The sequence below is a fragment of the Diabrotica undecimpunctata genome, chromosome 4 (assembly GCF_040954645.1).
Source record: "Diabrotica undecimpunctata isolate CICGRU chromosome 4, icDiaUnde3, whole genome shotgun sequence".
NCBI lineage: Eukaryota > Metazoa > Arthropoda > Insecta > Coleoptera > Chrysomelidae > Diabrotica > Diabrotica undecimpunctata.
In genome coordinates this window covers 159,421,313-159,439,067 of record NC_092806.1, presented here as the reverse complement: position 1 = coordinate 159,439,067, position 17,755 = coordinate 159,421,313, and the positions used below count along the sequence as shown (strand labels likewise).

The 17,755-nt window shown below is 31.5% G+C and overlaps 1 protein-coding gene across 2 annotated transcripts; it reads right to left on the bottom strand.

The window, feature by feature from the left end:
• Window positions 1-1,005: 1,005 nt before the first annotated feature.
• On the bottom strand, window positions 1,006-15,945 carry LOC140440332 (uncharacterized). Of its 2 annotated transcripts, none has more exons than XM_072530769.1 (3): window positions 15,472-15,945; window positions 11,163-12,431; window positions 1,006-3,334 (listed from the first exon to the last, which is right to left on the bottom strand). In XM_072530769.1, exons 1-3 carry the CDS (start codon window positions 15,689-15,691, stop codon window positions 1,086-1,088), a joined length of 3,738 nt encoding a protein of 1,245 aa, XP_072386870.1. In that variant the 5' UTR covers window positions 15,692-15,945; the 3' UTR covers window positions 1,006-1,085. The 2 variants fall into 2 exon arrangements, with proteins under 2 accessions (XP_072386870.1, XP_072386871.1); XM_072530770.1 differs by lacking the exon at window positions 15,472-15,945 and adding an exon at window positions 15,302-15,419.
• Between the last annotated feature and the right edge of the window lie 1,810 nt (window positions 15,946-17,755).

The window sequence follows — 17,755 nt, the reverse complement described above, 5'->3', positions numbered from 1 at the left end:
TTAAAACAATAAAATGTATTTTGAACAAATTTTTACAAACAGGTGTATATAGAAAACACTCTAACCCGCTCCAAAAAATTTGTTTTGAAAAAATTATTGTTGGAAACGAAAAATTCGATAATAGGGTAGGATTAAAAATGATACTTTTGTTTATCTATATAAAAATAACGATTTTACACATTTTTAATGGAGTTTAGAATAAAAATTTAACAACAGCGATTCATTGCTCAGTTTTTGAAGTTATATGCGTATATTAAACATATGCGTAAATAAGTTATGTATATTGTCATTTTTAAATATTTACTTATGACTATTGCATTTTAATTTGTATTGTATTATTATATTGAATTATGTTGCAGTGTATTGTATTGTATTTTTATATTAATAACAAAATAAACAATGAATTTTACTGCAGAGTATGTGTAAAAAATTTTTGTTCATTCAACTCCTTTCATACATATATGAAAATAAAAATATACATTTTCATCAAAATATTATTATATTTTGATAAAATCCTCCTATTACAAGTCAAATGTTTTTTATATACAGCAAAGGATGCACCATATACCTATATACCTAATTCTGTTTCTCTTTCTGCTCTCTCTTACCTATAGCATTACATATGTAATGATTGTGCAGATTGACCCCTATAAAAATTTGTAACGGCGAACGCTTGTATAGAAGTATATCTTCTACCGGCGGTCCCACTGGACTGCCACACCCGTTTTTTTTTTAATAATTCGTTTGAGAAAAGTGCATAAAACAAATTACACACTTGTGTTCACAAATGTTTTTTTAAAGTACCTGCTTCACTAAATTGCTCGAATCAAATGTCATACTTGTGAGGTATTTCTCCAATGTGATCTTTCATATGTTTAGTTAAATTAACTTTTTGTGCAAATTGTTTTAAACAAATCTCGCACTGATAGGATGTTTCTCCAGTGTGCACTCTCAAATGTACTCTTAGAGTAGAGGCTTGATTAAATCGCTTAAAACAAATTTCACACTTGTGAGGTTTTTCTCCCGTATGAATTATCAAATGTTTTTTTAAAGAACCTGCCTCACTAAACTGCTTAAAACAAATTTCAAAACTTGTGAGGTTTTTCTCCCGTATGAATTATCAAATGTTTTTTTAAAGAACCTGCCTCACTAAACTGCTTAAAACAAATTTCACACTTGTGAGGTTTTTCTCCAGTATGGATTCTCAAATGTTTTTTTAAATTACTTGCTTTAAAAAATTGCTTAAAACAAATTTCACACTTGTGAGGTTTTTCTCCAGTATGAATTATCAAATGTTCTTTTAAAGTACATGCCTCACTAAACTGCTTAGAACAAATTTCACACTTGTGAGGTTTTTCTCCAGTATGGATTCTCAAATGTTTTTTTAAAGTAGCTGCTTGACAAAATTGCTTAAAACAAATTTCACACTTGTAAGGTTTTTCTCCAGTATGGATTCTCAAATGTTCTTTTAAACTACCTGCTACCCTAAATTGCTTAAAACAAATTTCACACTTGTGAGGTTTTTCTCCAGTATGGATTCTCAAATGTTCTTTTAAACTACCTGCTACCCTAAATTGCTTAAAACAAATTTCACACTTGTGAGGTTTTTCTCCAGTATGGATTCTCAAATGTTCTTTTAAACTACCTGCTACCCTAAATTGCTTAAAACAAATTTCACACTTGTGAGGTTTTTCTCCAGTATGGATTCTCAAATGTTCTTTTAAACTACCTGCTACCCTAAATTGCTTAAAACAAATTTCACACTTGTGAGGTTTTTCTCCAGTATGAATTATCAAATGTTTTTTTAAATTACTTGCTTCACAATATTGCTTAAAACAAATTTCACACTTGTGAGGTTTTTCTCCAGTATGAATTATCAAATGTTTTTTTAAATTACTTGCTTGACAAAATTGCTTAAAACAAATTTCACACTTGTGAGGTTTTTCTCCAGTATGGATTCTCAAATGATTTTTTAAATTACTTGCTTTAAAAAATTGCTTAAAACAAATTTCACACTTGTGAGGTTTTTCTCCAGTATGAATTATCAAATGTTCTTTTAAAGTACCTGCTTGACAAAATTGCTTAAAACAAATTTCACACTTGTAAGGTTTTTCTCCAGTATGGATTCTCAAATGTTTTTTTAAATTACCTGTTTGACAAAATTGCTTAAAACAAATTTCACACTTGTGAGGTTTTTCTCCAGTATGGATTCTCAAATGTTCTTTTAAACTACCTGCTACCCTAAATTGCTTAAAACAAATTTCACACTTGTGAGGTTTTTCTCCAGTATGAATTATCAAATGTTTTTTTAAATTACTTGCTTCACAATATTGCTTAAAACAAATTTCACACTTGTGAGGTTTTTCTCCAGTATGGATTCTCAAATGTTCTTTTAAACTACCTGCTACCCTAAATTGCTTAAAACAAATTTCACACTTGTGAGGTTTTTCTCCAGTATGGATTCTCAAATGTTTTTTTAAATTACCTGCTTGACAAAATTGCTTAAAACAAATTTCACACTTGTGAGGTTTTTCTCCAGTATGTATTCTCAAATGTGTTTTTAAATTACCTGCTAGACAAAATTGCTTAAAACAAATTTCACACTTGTGAGGTTTTTCTAAAGTATGGATTCTCAAATGTTTTTTTAAAGTACCTTCGTGACTAAATTGCTTAAAACAAATTTCACACTTGTGAGGTTTTTCTCCAGTATGGATTGTCAAATGTTCTTTTAAACTACCTGCTATCCTAAATTGCTTAAAACAAATTTCACACTTGTGAGGTTTTTCTCCAGTATGGATTCTCAAATGGTTTTTTAAATGACTTGCTTGACAAAATTGCTTAAAACAAATTTCACACTTGTGAGGTTTTTCTCCAGTGTGTACTCTCAAATGTTCTTTTAAATGACCTGCTATCCTAAATTGCTTAAAACAAATTTCACACATGTGAGGTTTTTCTCCAGTATGTATTCTTAAATGTCTTTTTAAATTATATGCTTCACTAAATTGCTTACAACAAATTTCACACTTGTGGGGTTTTTCTCCAGTATGTACTCTCAAATGTTCTTTTAAATTACCTGCTACCCTAAATTGCTTAAAACAAATTTCACACATGTGAGGTTTTTCTTCAGCGTGCACTCTTAAATGTACTTTCAAATTACCTGCTGTAGTATATTGCTTAAAACAAAATTCACATTTATAAGGTCTTTTTCCAGTCACAAATTTTATATTTTTATTTAATGTTTTTCTTTTAGCATGTGGATTCATATAATTTTCTTCGTGAGATAAATGTTCAGATAGTGTCTCCATAACTTCCACCTTGATCTCTTGGAAATAATCTAAAAATCAAACTGACTATAATATAAAGATATGAGTACAAGAGAAAATGAATGTAAAATAAAGAAATGTAATAATCAAGTTAAAGGTTAATAAAATACAACACAATGCAGGGAAACAGGATTAAAAATATCAACATACATGCAAAAATTGACATACAAAAATTGAGACAAGATACTAAACAGAACGATGAGACAGAAATAGCACTAACTCTGACAAATACAAGCAGTCTAGGACCTAGGTAGCGAAGTGTAGTATCGAAGCTTCAAACCAGTGACGAACTAAGACTAAAGCGGGCCCTAGGCACCATTGTAATTCAGGGCCTATTTTTCAGTCATGACACATATTTTGCGTTTGATAATTTAGTTTCAAAGCATATAGTATGTAGTTTTATTTAGATGTCGGATTTCAAAAAAAAGGAAAAAATAATATACATGTACAAAAATTAAATAAACATAGTTTATTAAAACTAACGATAATACAACAAATTTACTCAAATTTATTAGTTATATTGGATTTTTTCTCACTTTTAGTGACACCACCTGATGTCACAAATGGGTTTAATGATCAAGTGTTTTGTAATGCATTCCAGCTATGTGTAGAACTTGAAAACATATCGACCCATGTAGCAAAGACTATAGTAACTCAAAAAACGCTTGATTTGACTTACTATTATGGTATTATTATTCTTTTCAAGCTCTGTTTGGTAGAAAAGTATGGTAAATCAGGTATACATTTTAAGGCAACCGGTAAAATATTTGCATGTGTATAGTAAGTTTACTGACCCTCACTCCTGCAGGCGAAAACTATAGTAAGTTGAATTACTGTAGTCTTCGTTGCAAGAAACAACGGAAGGTATTGCAAGTTTGACTTACTATGGGTTTCACCGCATGCTTACTTGTAGGTTATGTTTGTTAAATACTATTATAAACATTTAAAGTTGCTGCTGTGTGAAAATAATCATTTTTAACGTGAATTAAAATGAAATCAAGAACACAAAAAATTTTACCCAATGGAAAAAACTTATGTGAAAAACAATCATCAGATTCAAGTAAGTTTGATCTATATTAATTTTATTTCTTGTTTTTTACTAACATGAATTATTATTTTAGAACCAGAAGAACATTCGAAAACAGTATGCTCTTCTAGCACATGCACATTACAATCTATGAAATGACAACCAAGTTTACTTATGCCAGTAAAATTAGCAAATAATGTACCAGTGAATTTAGGAATGTTCGTTGCTTTTATTATTTATTTATTTTAACTTGTCCTTTTTTAGAATTGGATGACTCTCAAATCACTGAATTTACTTGTGCTAGTGAAGTACCCATTGTATCAGATGCAGGAACCTCATTGTATGATACAGCTTTAGTTCCCAGCAACCACTCTACAGACAAGCAAATCAGTGCTCATAATGCACAATCAGGTACATCACTATTACTTAATATAACTGTTGATAACACCAACAACTTTACTTGGAACTTGTCAGATAGTTCAGATCTCGATCCTAATTATGAACCAGAACAAACATCAGATTCTGACTCATCTAATATGCCAGATACTGAAGTTAAAAGTCAAATTAAGGATGTCAACGTCTGTAGAAAGCGTAATATGATGCGTAAAGGAAAAACAGGTAGAAAACGTGTAAGAAATACAAGTGGGTGGCTTGATGTGAAGGCTAAGAAGGATCTAAACGTAGGCATCGAACACAAAAATCGTAATGATGAATTTATTCCTGCCAGACAGATAAAGAATCCATGCAAAGAAGCCTGTAGAAATAAATTTCAAGAGAAGATAAGTGAGGAAAATAGGAAGATATTGTTTGATGAATTTTGGAAAATTGGTGATCACACTAGACAATGGGATTACATAGCAAGATACGTTAAGCCTCTTGAGGCATATAGAAGAGGGAAACACGCTACAAGACCAAATAAAATTGATGAAAGCATCTTAAACTCGATACGACATCACATTCAACTTTTTCCTGTAGTGCCTTCCCACTACACCAGACAAAAGTCAACAAAAATGTACTTGGAGGAGGGTCTTAACGTTGGAATAATGCATAGATTGTACTTAGAATACATGCAAGAGAAAAATGTTGTAGAAGTAGGTACTTTAAGACAATACAGGGAAATTATTAATGCCGAGTTAAATCTTCCATTTTTTAAACCAAAAAAGGACCAATGCAGCCTCTGTAGAGCCTATCCACTAGCAAGTCCAGAAGATAAACTTAAAATAAAAGATAGGTTTGATAAACACATTTCTAATAAAATAGCTGCCAGAGCTTTAAAGGATGCAGATAAGGAGGCGGCTATCGATGATAAGTCAGTTTGTGCCGCTTGTTTCGATTTAGAGAAAGTCCTTGTAACACCCCAATCTGCTGTGAGCGACTTTTATTACAAGAGTAATCTCGCCACATATAATTTTACAATTTATAATATGGGAAATAACAAGGACTATTGTTATGTGTGGCACGAGGTTCTTGCGAAAAGAGGGCCAAACGAAATAAGCAGTTGCATTTTGCATTTTTTAAATCATCAAAAAGAAACCGGAGTAAAAAAGGCTATTCTTTACTCTGATAACTGTGGCGGACAAAACCGCAACCGTTTTATTTTCTCACTGTTTTCTTATGCTTCTATCAATCTCAATATTCAAATAGTTCATCGATTCCTAGAAGCAGGTCATACACAAAACGAAGGAGACAGCATGCACACTGTTCCCTTCAATGGATCATGTTGGTTCGCATGACGAAAGTGTCTTGAAAGCCATACATTGTAAAAGAAATAGCAAAAAGCAACTTTTTTAGTTTAAAACAAAAGGTGAAATTAGAAAATTGGGATAAAGATAATGGTGGAGAAAAGCTAAAGATAATCAAGATTAAAGAAGTGCACTTTTTATCAGATATGCCTCATAAAATGAAGTTCAAATATGACTATGCCGATGAGCTAAAAATAATAACTTTAAAAAAGACTAAAACAAATACAATAAAAAACGATAATTCTAAAGAATTACCTCGACTGTATACAAGTTTGCTTCCAATAAATGAGAAAAAATTGAATGGTTTATTTGATTTATGTAAACCCAGAGGAAACAGTCTTCCTAACATTCCTGAGGTTTACCACGAGTTTTATTTTTCCCTCAAAGCCGAGAATGGGACGAAAATACAAAAGGGACAGAATATTAAAACTAGTAAAAATATGGAAGCAGAAAGTGACAACAATGAACAAGATTCTAATTTTAGTTATTCTGATTAGTTCTAGGAATGTTTTTTATTAACATTTATTAAACAGTAATGCTTTTTTTCAATAAATCTGTTACTAAATCTAGAGTAAGTGTTTTTTTTCTTCGACGAGAAATGCTTGGACGAAAACTAAAGTAAGTCTTCAAAATTTAGCAGAAAAACAAGTAATTTTGTTACGTTTAATTTGTGAAATTCCTTAAAACCCTTTATAACAATAACAATAATAACAATAACAATATCTTTATTTTTAGAAAATAATATACATTCCGTGAACATAAAATTATTTAAAAAAAACAGTGTCACAAACGAAAATATTATTTACTTATTCCTAACCGTTACATATACAAATAGTCCTCCACAGAATATGGCTCAAGAGCTACCAGTAATTTAAATATTTGATGTTTATACAAACTTAATCTTTCCTCCCTTTTAATAGGTACAGGCAGTTTATTAAACAATTTGATGCAGCAATAAAGAGCGTTTTTTTCTGTTATACTTAACCTGTGTATTGGAATTTTATAATTATATAACCTGGTATTTACTATACTATTGGGCTCAAAGTTCCTAAAGAGTATTTTATTCTTATATAGAAACAGTAAGCATTCTTGAATAAATACAGCGTAAACTGTTAAAATATTATTACTCCTAAAATTGCTTCTGCTATTGCTTCTGCATAAACTATTGCTTCTGCATAAAGAGATACGCTGGTTAAGCAAGGGGAAGATTCTTCGGCGCTTTTAAGAGCTCTTACCAGCTTTAATCGCTATTCTTAAGGAGCGTAAAGAAGACTACTCAACATTAGAAGAACCCGCACTGTTGAGAGATTTTGGATTCTTGACCGATGTCACAGGAAAGTTGAATGAACTAAATTTGCAACTTCAGGGTAAAGAAAAAAGTATTCTTCAAATGATTTTCGAAGTAAAGTCATTCATTGCGAAACTTGAACTATGGGAAAAAAATCTACTGGAAGGAAATTAAATCATTTTCCTTGTTTAAAAGAAGTAATCGAAAAAGAAGTAGTAAACGTTCAACCTTACACAGGAGAGGGGCATATAGAAATGTTGACCAGACTGAGGCATGAATTCGATACCTGATTTAGTGACTTCAACAAAAGTGAAGCGATTGCTCAGTTTGTATCTTATCCGTACATGCCCCTCGATGCAGAAAGCTTATCCCAAACCATCGAATAGCATTTCAGCGAAAGCAGACCAGAGACTGAATTAGAAATAGTCACACTGCAGAATGATTTGTGTTTGAAGAGCGTTGCCGGAAAAGAAAATTTTTGGTGTCTAGTGTCCAAACAGAAATACCCAAATCCTAGTCAATGTAGCTTTGAAAATTAGTGCCCTGTTTTGTTCTACCTATAGTCCATTTCCATCATATTGATAGCACATTATGTATGCAAATCCCTAAACTGTTGATACGGGTGACTCAATGAAAAATAGATATTTGTCAACAAGTTTATAGAAGTATATAGAAAAACAATTTTAAATTGATTATGACCACCAGGTATAAAGGTTGAAGCAGAATAGAATACAATAGTTTTGAGGGTTACTAATCCCTAAATAAAGTTGCCAGTGTCGGAGTGATGGAGATTAACAGGTACTAATGAATTTGCAAGAAATGTAAGATGTTTATTTTATTGGTTATATATAAAATAATTTGTGGCCGTAACAGGGGCCGATTTGTAAAAAAATGAATATTATTTTAATCAAATTCCATTTCAGATTCACTGCTTTCTTCAGAATCTAAGGAATCTTCAACTCCAATGTTAATTATTACCGGTTCCAGCATTGCATCAATCATATTATCCAAATTCCACATGTTATTTTCTTCCTTGTGAGCATGACTAACAGCATTTTTCCAATTTTCTGGAGTTACTTTTGATGAGGAATGTTCTAATAATTGTTGTAAGTCTTCTAATTTAAAAGTTTTGTTGTTGCGTCCGACTTCACCCTTTACTTGAGACCATATATTTTCTATCTGATTCAGATCACAGTGGTATGGGGGTAAACGTAAAATAATTACATCACGGTTTAATGCCATTTCATCAATTAGATATTTTTTATAAGCTGCTTTATGTTGCCTTACAATAGGTAATAATTCCTTTTTTGTCGAATTCTCCTTGTACTCAATTGCGTGTTTATCCAACCATTCGATTATCTCTCCTTTTTTTCCATGCCGTTGCTGGTAATTTTTCTGCTAGTCTTGAATGGTAACTAGCCTTATCCATGACTATGACAGAATTTTTTGGAATTAAATCCAACATTTGCTCAAAATATTCTTCAAAAACGTCAGCAGTCATTTCCTCGTGGTAATCTTTGGTTGATTTTGAGGCAAAACTTAATAATCCACCATTGACAAAACCGTATTCGTTTCCAATATGGGTTATTATGAGTCTGCGTCCTTTTCCAAAGGAAATATTGTTTGTTCCAGTAGATACACCTTCGATGAATGCCTGACGGGAACTTTTCACATTTGTATCAACCCATAGATATGGTACAGTATGACCTTCATTTAGCCAAGTCTCGTCCAAATAAAAAATTGTTTTCCCTTCTTCTCGATACTTTTTAATAGTTCTTAGATAATCTCGTCTCCAACATACAATGTAATCTTTTTCAATTAAAACGAATTTTCTTCTATTCTTTTGCCAACGAAATCCCATCTCTCTCAATAGTCCCCATAATTTCTTGTTGCTTATGATTGGTAACTTTTCGTTTTCTCTAATTAATGTTTGGATTTTGTCCAATGTTGGAAATTCTTTGTTAAAAAAAAAATGAGTGGACGCTGCGTCTTGTCATGTTTTTATATATTTCTTCAATTTCCAAGGGTTTACTCCCTCCACTCTTCTTGGGAGATGAAACAGTTCCTCCTTTTCTTTCTTTCAGAAATCTATAAATTGTTGCTTCTCCAACCCCTGTCATATTTGAACACATGTTAACGATTTCACGAACATTACTTAAAGGGCGTTGATGTACAAGTGCATCGTGTACATTTAATATTATATTTTTCTTTCTTAGACTGAAGGCACCTTTAAAACTACACTTAACCGGGATAAAACCTGTTGTCGACGTGATTTTTAAATGTAAATAACAAAATATCGACACCAAAAACGTAGGTAGGTAAGACACGAACAATGTACATCTACAAACTAAATGGAAGATGCAAACAATTTCTAATTTATATTATTGGCATAAGCTGTAATGTGGCATAAAAACTACTTAAACTATCATTAGTGATGTCTTATCAGAAATTCCAGGTAATCGTTCAAAGAAGGTATTCTTTTGTGTCAGGCGATAACTTGTATAGAAAACAATAATCAACTTTAAATTACTGTTTACATTAATTTATTTCGTGAAACATTGAATTCTCTCGTTAATCACCCGTGTATAATTAACAATAATCGTGTGGCATATATACCGACGTTTTTTACGCACCAAAAAGGTATAGTGAGATTAGTGGACACTTATTTTACAGAAGATTTTTTAAAAGATAATGAATTGTTGACGGCATCTTAAAATATAAATTTTTTTAGTTTATTTCAAAACAAGTATAGGGTGACGCCTATGGTTTTTTGACCTGTTGAGGATTTGCATACATAATGTGCTATCAATATGATGGAAAAGGACTATACCTTTGTGAATCAACGTTTTCAAACATGAAGTTCATTAAAAACAAATACAGAAGCCGACTAACGGATAAACATTTGGACTCGTGTATTAGACTAAGAATAACAAACTACCAACCGGATATTAAAAACGTAACAGACATGATGGACTGTCAATCCTCCCATTAAAACAAAATACGTATGTATTTTTTTTTTTTTTTCACCATGTTTAATTTTTACTTCCTGTTCTCTTAAGTATACGTCTATAATAAAGGTTTTTAAAACAAGGTAGATCTTTGGTGCTTGGGATTTTTTTAGTAGCTCTTTCCTGTAGTGTGGTTGCCGACCCCTGATCTATACAAAAATAACGATTTTACAAATTTTTAATGGAGTTTAGAATAAAAATTTTACAACAGCGATTCATTGCTCAGTTTTTGAAGTTATATGCGTATAGTAAACATATGCGTAAGTAAGTTATGTATATTAAATTTAAAAAAAATATATACATTTTTATCAAAATATGATGATGAAATATTTAACTATTACAAGTCATTAACTATTACAAAAATAACTATTACAAGTCAATTGTTGTTTATATACAGCAAACGATGTACCATTTTGTGCAGATTGACTCCCATATAAATTTGTAACGACGAACGCGTGTATAGAAGTATAACTTCTACCGGCAGTCCCACTGGACTGCCACATCCGTTTTTTTTTTAAGTATCTGCCTGACTAAATTGCTTAAAACAAATTTCACACTTATGAGGTTTTTCTCCAGTATGGGTTATCAAATGTTTTTTTTTAAGTACCTGCGTGACGAAATTGCTTAAATCAAATTTCACACGTGGGAGATTTCTCTCCAGTATGCACTCTCAAATGTTCTTTTAAATTATCTGCTATTCTAATTGCTTAAAACAAATTTCATACTTGTGAGGTTTTTCTCCAGTATGAATTATCAAATGTTTTTTTAAAGTACCTTCGTGACTAAATTGCTTAAAACAAATTTCACACTTGTGAGGTTTTTTTCCAGTATGGATTCTCAAATGTTTTTTTAAATTACTTGCTTGACAAAATTGCTTAAAACAAATTTCACACTTGTGAGGTTTTTCTCCAGTATGTACTCTCAAATGTTCTTTTAAATTACCTTCGTGATTAAATTGCTTAAAACAAATTTCACACTTGTGAGGTTTTTCTCCAGTATGGATTCTCAAATGTTTTTTTAAATTACTTGTTTGACAAAATTGCTTAAAACAAATTTCACACTTGTTAGGTTTTTCTCCAGTATGTACTCTCAAATGTTCTTTTAAATTACCTGCTACCCTAAATTGCTTAAAACAAATTTCACACTTGTGAGGTTTTTCTCCAGTATGGATTCTCAAATGTTTTTTTAAAGTACCTGCTTGACAAAATTGCTTAAAACAAATTTCACACTTGTGAGGTTTTTCTCCAGTATGGATTCTCAAATGTTTTTTTAAATTACTTGCTTGACAAAATTGCTTAAAACAAATTTCACACTTGTGAGGTTTTTCTCCAGTATGTACTCTCAAATGTTCTTTTAAATTACCTTCGTGATTAAATTGCTTAAAACAAATTTCACACTTGTGAGGTTTTTCTCCAGTATGGATTCTCAAATGTTTTTTTAAATTACTTGCTTGACAAAATTGCTTAAAACAAATTTCACACTTGTTAGGTTTTTCTCCAGTATGTACTCTCAAATGTTCTTTTAAATTACCTGCTACCCTAAATTGCTTAAAACAAATTTCACACTTGTGAGGTTTTTCTCCAGTATGTATTCTCAAATGTCTTTTTAAAGAACTACTTTCACTAAATTGCTTAAAACAAATTTCACACTTGTGAGGTTTTTCTCCAGTATGGATTAGCAAATGTTTTTTTAAATTATATGCTTTACTAAATTGCTTACAACAAATTTCACACTTGTGAGGTTTTTCTCCAGTATGAATTGTCAAATGTTCTTTTAATTTATCTGCTTCAAGAAATTGCTTACAACAAATTTCACACTTGTGAGATTGTTCTCCAGCGTGCACTCTTAAATGTACTTTTAAATTATCTGCTGTAGTATATTGCTTAAAACAAATTTCACATTTATAAGGTCTTTTTCCAGTCACAAATTTTATATTTTTATTTAATGTTTTTCTTTTAGCATGTGGATTCATATAATTTTCTTCGTGAGATAAATGTTCAGATAGTGTCTCCATAACTTCCACCTTGATCTCTTGGAAATAATCTAAAAATCAAACTGACTATAATATAAAGATATGAGTGTAAGAGAAAATGAATGTAAAATAAAGAAATGTAATAAAGGTTAATAAAATACAACACAATACAGAGAAACAGGATTAACAATAACAACATACATGTAAAAATTGACATACAAAAATTGAGACAAGATACCAAACAGAACGATGAGACAGAAATAGTACTAACTCTGACAAATAAAAGCAGTCTAGGACCTAGGTAGCGAAGTGTAGTATCGAAGCTTCAAACCAGTGACGGACTAAGACTAAAGCGGGCCTACGCACCATTGTAATTCAGGGCCTATTTTTCAGTCATGTACAAAAATTAAATAAACATACTTTATTAAAACAAACAATAATAGGGTAGACCAAACAGCCTCTGTAGTTGGCAGGTTGATTCTCTTGGCTTATTTATGTATTTTCACTATATAATTTATATTTATTTTCACTATATATATAATATATAATTTCACTATTGCAGACGATCCACTAGTTATCCAAAAATGAATGAAGAGTTAGTCGAAGGGGAAATTGTAGGTAGGTACTAAGTAAGTAATACATTAATTTTTTTAAAGTTATTTAATTTGGACTATTATAGACGAGCAATGTATTCTGGAGAAACTGCTGAAGAAGTAGCAGAGATAATTAGTAAGTAAGCCATACTTATGTATATATATGCCATACTTATGTATATATGTACACATATGTTATAAAAATTGGACAAAAGCTTCGACTGTAATGGAAAGTCAAATAATTCTAGATGGATTTAAATGTAGTAAATACATACATGGAATTACCTACAATTTTTAATAGCCGATGGAGATAGTAGTGTTCATCAAAAAATTTTAGAAAATAGACCATATGGTAATATTGTTTTTGAGGAAATTGAATGTCGTAATCACCTTATAAGAAACTATTGTACAAGATTAAAAGAGTTATCAACAAAACGATATAGTTCCGATGGAAAACTGGTACCAATTTTCTAACGAAAGCTTTTAAAAAATAACATATTAAGATCTCTCGTCCTGTAATTCTATTCATTGATGGACATTCATCCCATTTAACATTACACATTAGTAGATTTTGCACTGAACATGGTATTATATTAGTAGCCCTTCATCCGAATGCAGCACATTTGCTTCAGCCAATGGGTGTTGCTGTATTTCATTCTTTGAAAGGGGGTTGGAAAGATGCAGTACACCAGTAGCGGATTGAGAATCAGGTTTCCCCAGTTTTAAGGAAAATTCACTTCTGTCCTCTTTTGAAAAAAGTTCTAGAGAAAAAGTTAGTGCCATCATTTTTAAAAAATGGTTTCTGAAAATGTGGCTTAGTTCCCTGGGATGTTGGTGCGATTATGTTTCACAATGAGAAAATAGACATTTCAAACAAAATGCAGGAACTACAGGAAATGAAACAAGGGAAAAACTTTATAGAGATACATATTGCTAAAGAAAAACTACCTCTTTTCAAAACAAGCCTAGAATGGAACAATGACAATGAAGATTTATCTTTTTTTCATTTTTACAAAAACATTTGCATAAAATACAGTCTTTTAGAAGAAGAAATAAACAATTTGAAAGCGAAACAAGGTGGTGAAAGAACCAAATGATGAAGACAACATTATTGACGATACCACTTATATTGAGGACATACCAAATGTTGAAGACAACCCTAATGTTGAAGATATTTACATAGAGGACAAATCTGATAAGCCAGTCAAAGAACAGTATGAAATAAGTGAGTTATTAAACCAATCAGAGGCTGAAACAGATAGAAACATTTCGAATGTTTTGGAAGGTTATACCACCAGGAAAAATCTTCAACATAACAATTTTGCTATTATTCAAGACACTTGTGCTTCTTCATTAACACAACCACAAGTCCCGTCTTCAGCAATTGAAGATTTACCTACACCTTCTATATCCAATGAAATTATACCCTCTCCTTTCAAATGAATACTGTTTTGGCCTGAACCCAGAGTATCCTCAGTAAAAAAAAAAAGAAGAATGGAAAAAGTTCGTCCTGTGGCTAGTTCAAAAGAATGACAAACTTATCACCAAAATCAAGCTCCTGAAGGAAAACAGAAAAGAGCAGAAGAGAGATCAAGGAGAAGAGAAGAAAAAAACTTTAAAAAACAGAAACCGAAAGTAAAGAAAAACAATAATGTTAGTAAGAAAAAGGAAGAATCATCAAGTGATGATAATGAATCATGGTTGAATCTGGTAGTAAGTAGTCTGGATGATATATTTTTGAAACAGGTGATTGCAGTGATAAGGAAAATACTGATCATGTAAATTATATGGAGGGGGATTATGTACTTTCACAATTCCCTGGAAAGAAAAAAGAATATAAATTTGTATGTGTAATACAAAAAATTTTCAATAACTATGAAGCAGAAGTTGTGGTCATGAATTATTGTGATGACAGTAAAACTTCATTTCGATTTAATGATAAAGATGTGAGCTTAATAAAATTTCATCAAATCCTAAAAAGGATCCAACCTCAGATACTTACTCATTTCAGGAGAAAGAATGAAGTATCAGTTTCTGGATTCAGTGGATGTAGATGTCTAAATTTCTTATTTTAAATATTTTATTATACTGTAATTACATAACATTAATAAAGTTCTCTTATAATTACACATTCTTAATAAAGTTATCAAAATATATTTGAGTGTCAATTACCAAACCTTGGATGTGTCAACCACTAATTTTTTTTCATTTTGTTGTGTTGTTTCAACTACTGACACTTTTGCAACATTTTTTGTAAATTTTTACCATATTTTTTGGTAAAGTTCAACATCAGTTTGAGGCTAAATACTTTTTTTTCTTCTTATAACGTCAACTACTAGAACATTTACCTTATGTTCGGTGCATTAAACTAATCATTCCCCTAGTATTTTTATAAAAATTAATGTGGGTATTTCATAAAAAATTAGGCATTTTTGAGGCGTACCCACTTTTAAAAATTGATTCCTATATAGTTATGCTACTTCTAAATATGGGAGGATTTAAATATTTTGATACTAACCTTTTTCTTCGAATGGATCGTATTTATTTCCATGTTGTTCTATTTCAGTATTTATGGGACAATTCTTTAACTCTAAAGAATCATATGTGTCATCAGTACTTTGTCTATTGGATTCCTTCTTAATTTCACATTTAAAGCCATCCAAAAGAGCATCATCCAAGTGATCATACTTTAGTTCTATTTTACAGGTTTCCTCGCTGATTTCTTGTTTTACTTCCATTTGATTATACTTGATTTTAGTTATTCCAATAATTTTGCATCCAAAAAGTTAAAGTCAACCTAACTCACATTCCATAAGAAAACAACACGGACGATTTTCACATTTGGTCCCATTGAAGATAGCTACAAAGGAGCTGTGAATTAAATTCACAAAACAAATTTTTGACGTTTGACTGTGTTGTCATGTCTTTATAATGCATATGTTGTAGGCTTCAATTACAAATAGAGAAGCTTTCAAAAATACATTTTTATTATATTATTATATGAATTATGCACTTTTTTTATTTTTATATATACAACACGAACGAATAAATACTCGTTTCTTCTCATATAAATTGCAGTTAATTATTACAACATTTTTTTGGCATTTGCCTTTGATAATAAGCTAATAGATTTGGCAATCCTCAAACCACTAGTTGCCAGATTGTTACAGATGGTCACCAGATATCTGTGGAAAGTACCTGAATACTATTCTTATTATTTTTTGAAAGAATTTCTTTTTTACTGTTAGTTTGTTAACGTTCTATTGGATTTTTATTAATTATAAATCACATGCTATTTACATTAACATTACAAACAAAAATAATGCTTGTACTCAAATGCCCTACTTTTCTAAAGCTTTATCTCTTTGTTTTAGATTGTCTTTGATTTGAAGAATACAGCTTATACATTATAAAAACAAGACAACACCACAACACCAGAAGTCCTACTTTTCTAAAGCTTTATCTCTTTGTTTTAGCTTGTCTTGGATTTGAAGCATACAGCTTATACCTGAGAACAACCAACAATGTGTCTCTGTTATTCTATGCTTATACATTATAAAAACAAGACAACACCAACACCACAATGGCCACTCTGCTTGAAAAAATAAGTACGCGCATCCCACATCCCATTCGCGCAGACGGAATCAGCCATGTTTTAGTCGGAAACAGTGCTGTTCAGTGCACGTGGCATTTTATCTGGTATGCATAGAAAAATTAACCCGGTTTAATTTATTTACGGCAAATGGCAAAAAAACCTAACATACTGTATATGTAGGCTGGTAGAACTGATCTGGAAGCAAATAAAGTTGTCAAAAGACTGAAATGTAGGTATAATAATTGTACCTATCCACAAGAAAGGAGATCAAACAATATGTGACCACTACAGAGGAATAACCCTCCTAAACGTAACATACAAAATATTGGCATATATTCTTTACGGCCGACTATCGGGATATTGTGAAGACATAATAGGTAAATATCAGTGTGGGTTTCGTAAAGAAAGATCAACGACCGTCAAATATTCTCTAAGGCAAGCTCTAGAAAAAACAAATGAGTATGGCATTGATACTCATCACCTGTTTGTTGATTTTAGATGTGCCTATGATAGTGTTGAAAAAAACGTACTGTACAAGGCCATGATAGAATTCAGCATACCAGTACACTTAGTAAAATTGGTGAAAGCGACCCTCTCAAGAGTCGAGTGTAAAGTTAGAGTGCAGAACGGAGTTTCCAGAAAGTTTCAGTCTCAGATAGGACTTAGACAAGGAGACAGCCTATCATGCCTTCTATTCAATATTGCACTAGAGAAAGCGATAAGCGAATCTGGAATAACAACCAGAGGAACTATTATTAATCGCAGCGTACAATTACTAGCGTACGCCGATGACATCGACATTATTGCAAGAAGAAAGGCGGACGTGGTCGAATTATTCAAGGCGCTTGAAGCAGCAACAAAAAGAATGGGACTTGAGGTTAACACTAGTAAGACGAAGTATATGAAAGTATCAAATTATATACAAGCAGCACAACCCGAAGATCTAACGATCGGAACATAAACTTTCGAAGGAGTAAGAGAATTTATATACCTACCTAGGCTCACAAATTATTCAGAATTATGCAGTAAGTGCAGAAATTAACAGAAGGATATATCTGGCAAATAGAGCCTATTATGGATTAAAAAAATTTTTAACAACAAGCCTAGTTACAAAAAGAAGGAAACTAGTGATATACAGAACTCTTATCAAGCCCATCCTCACCTATACGTCGGAAACATGGACGATGAGAAAGAGCGATGAAGAACG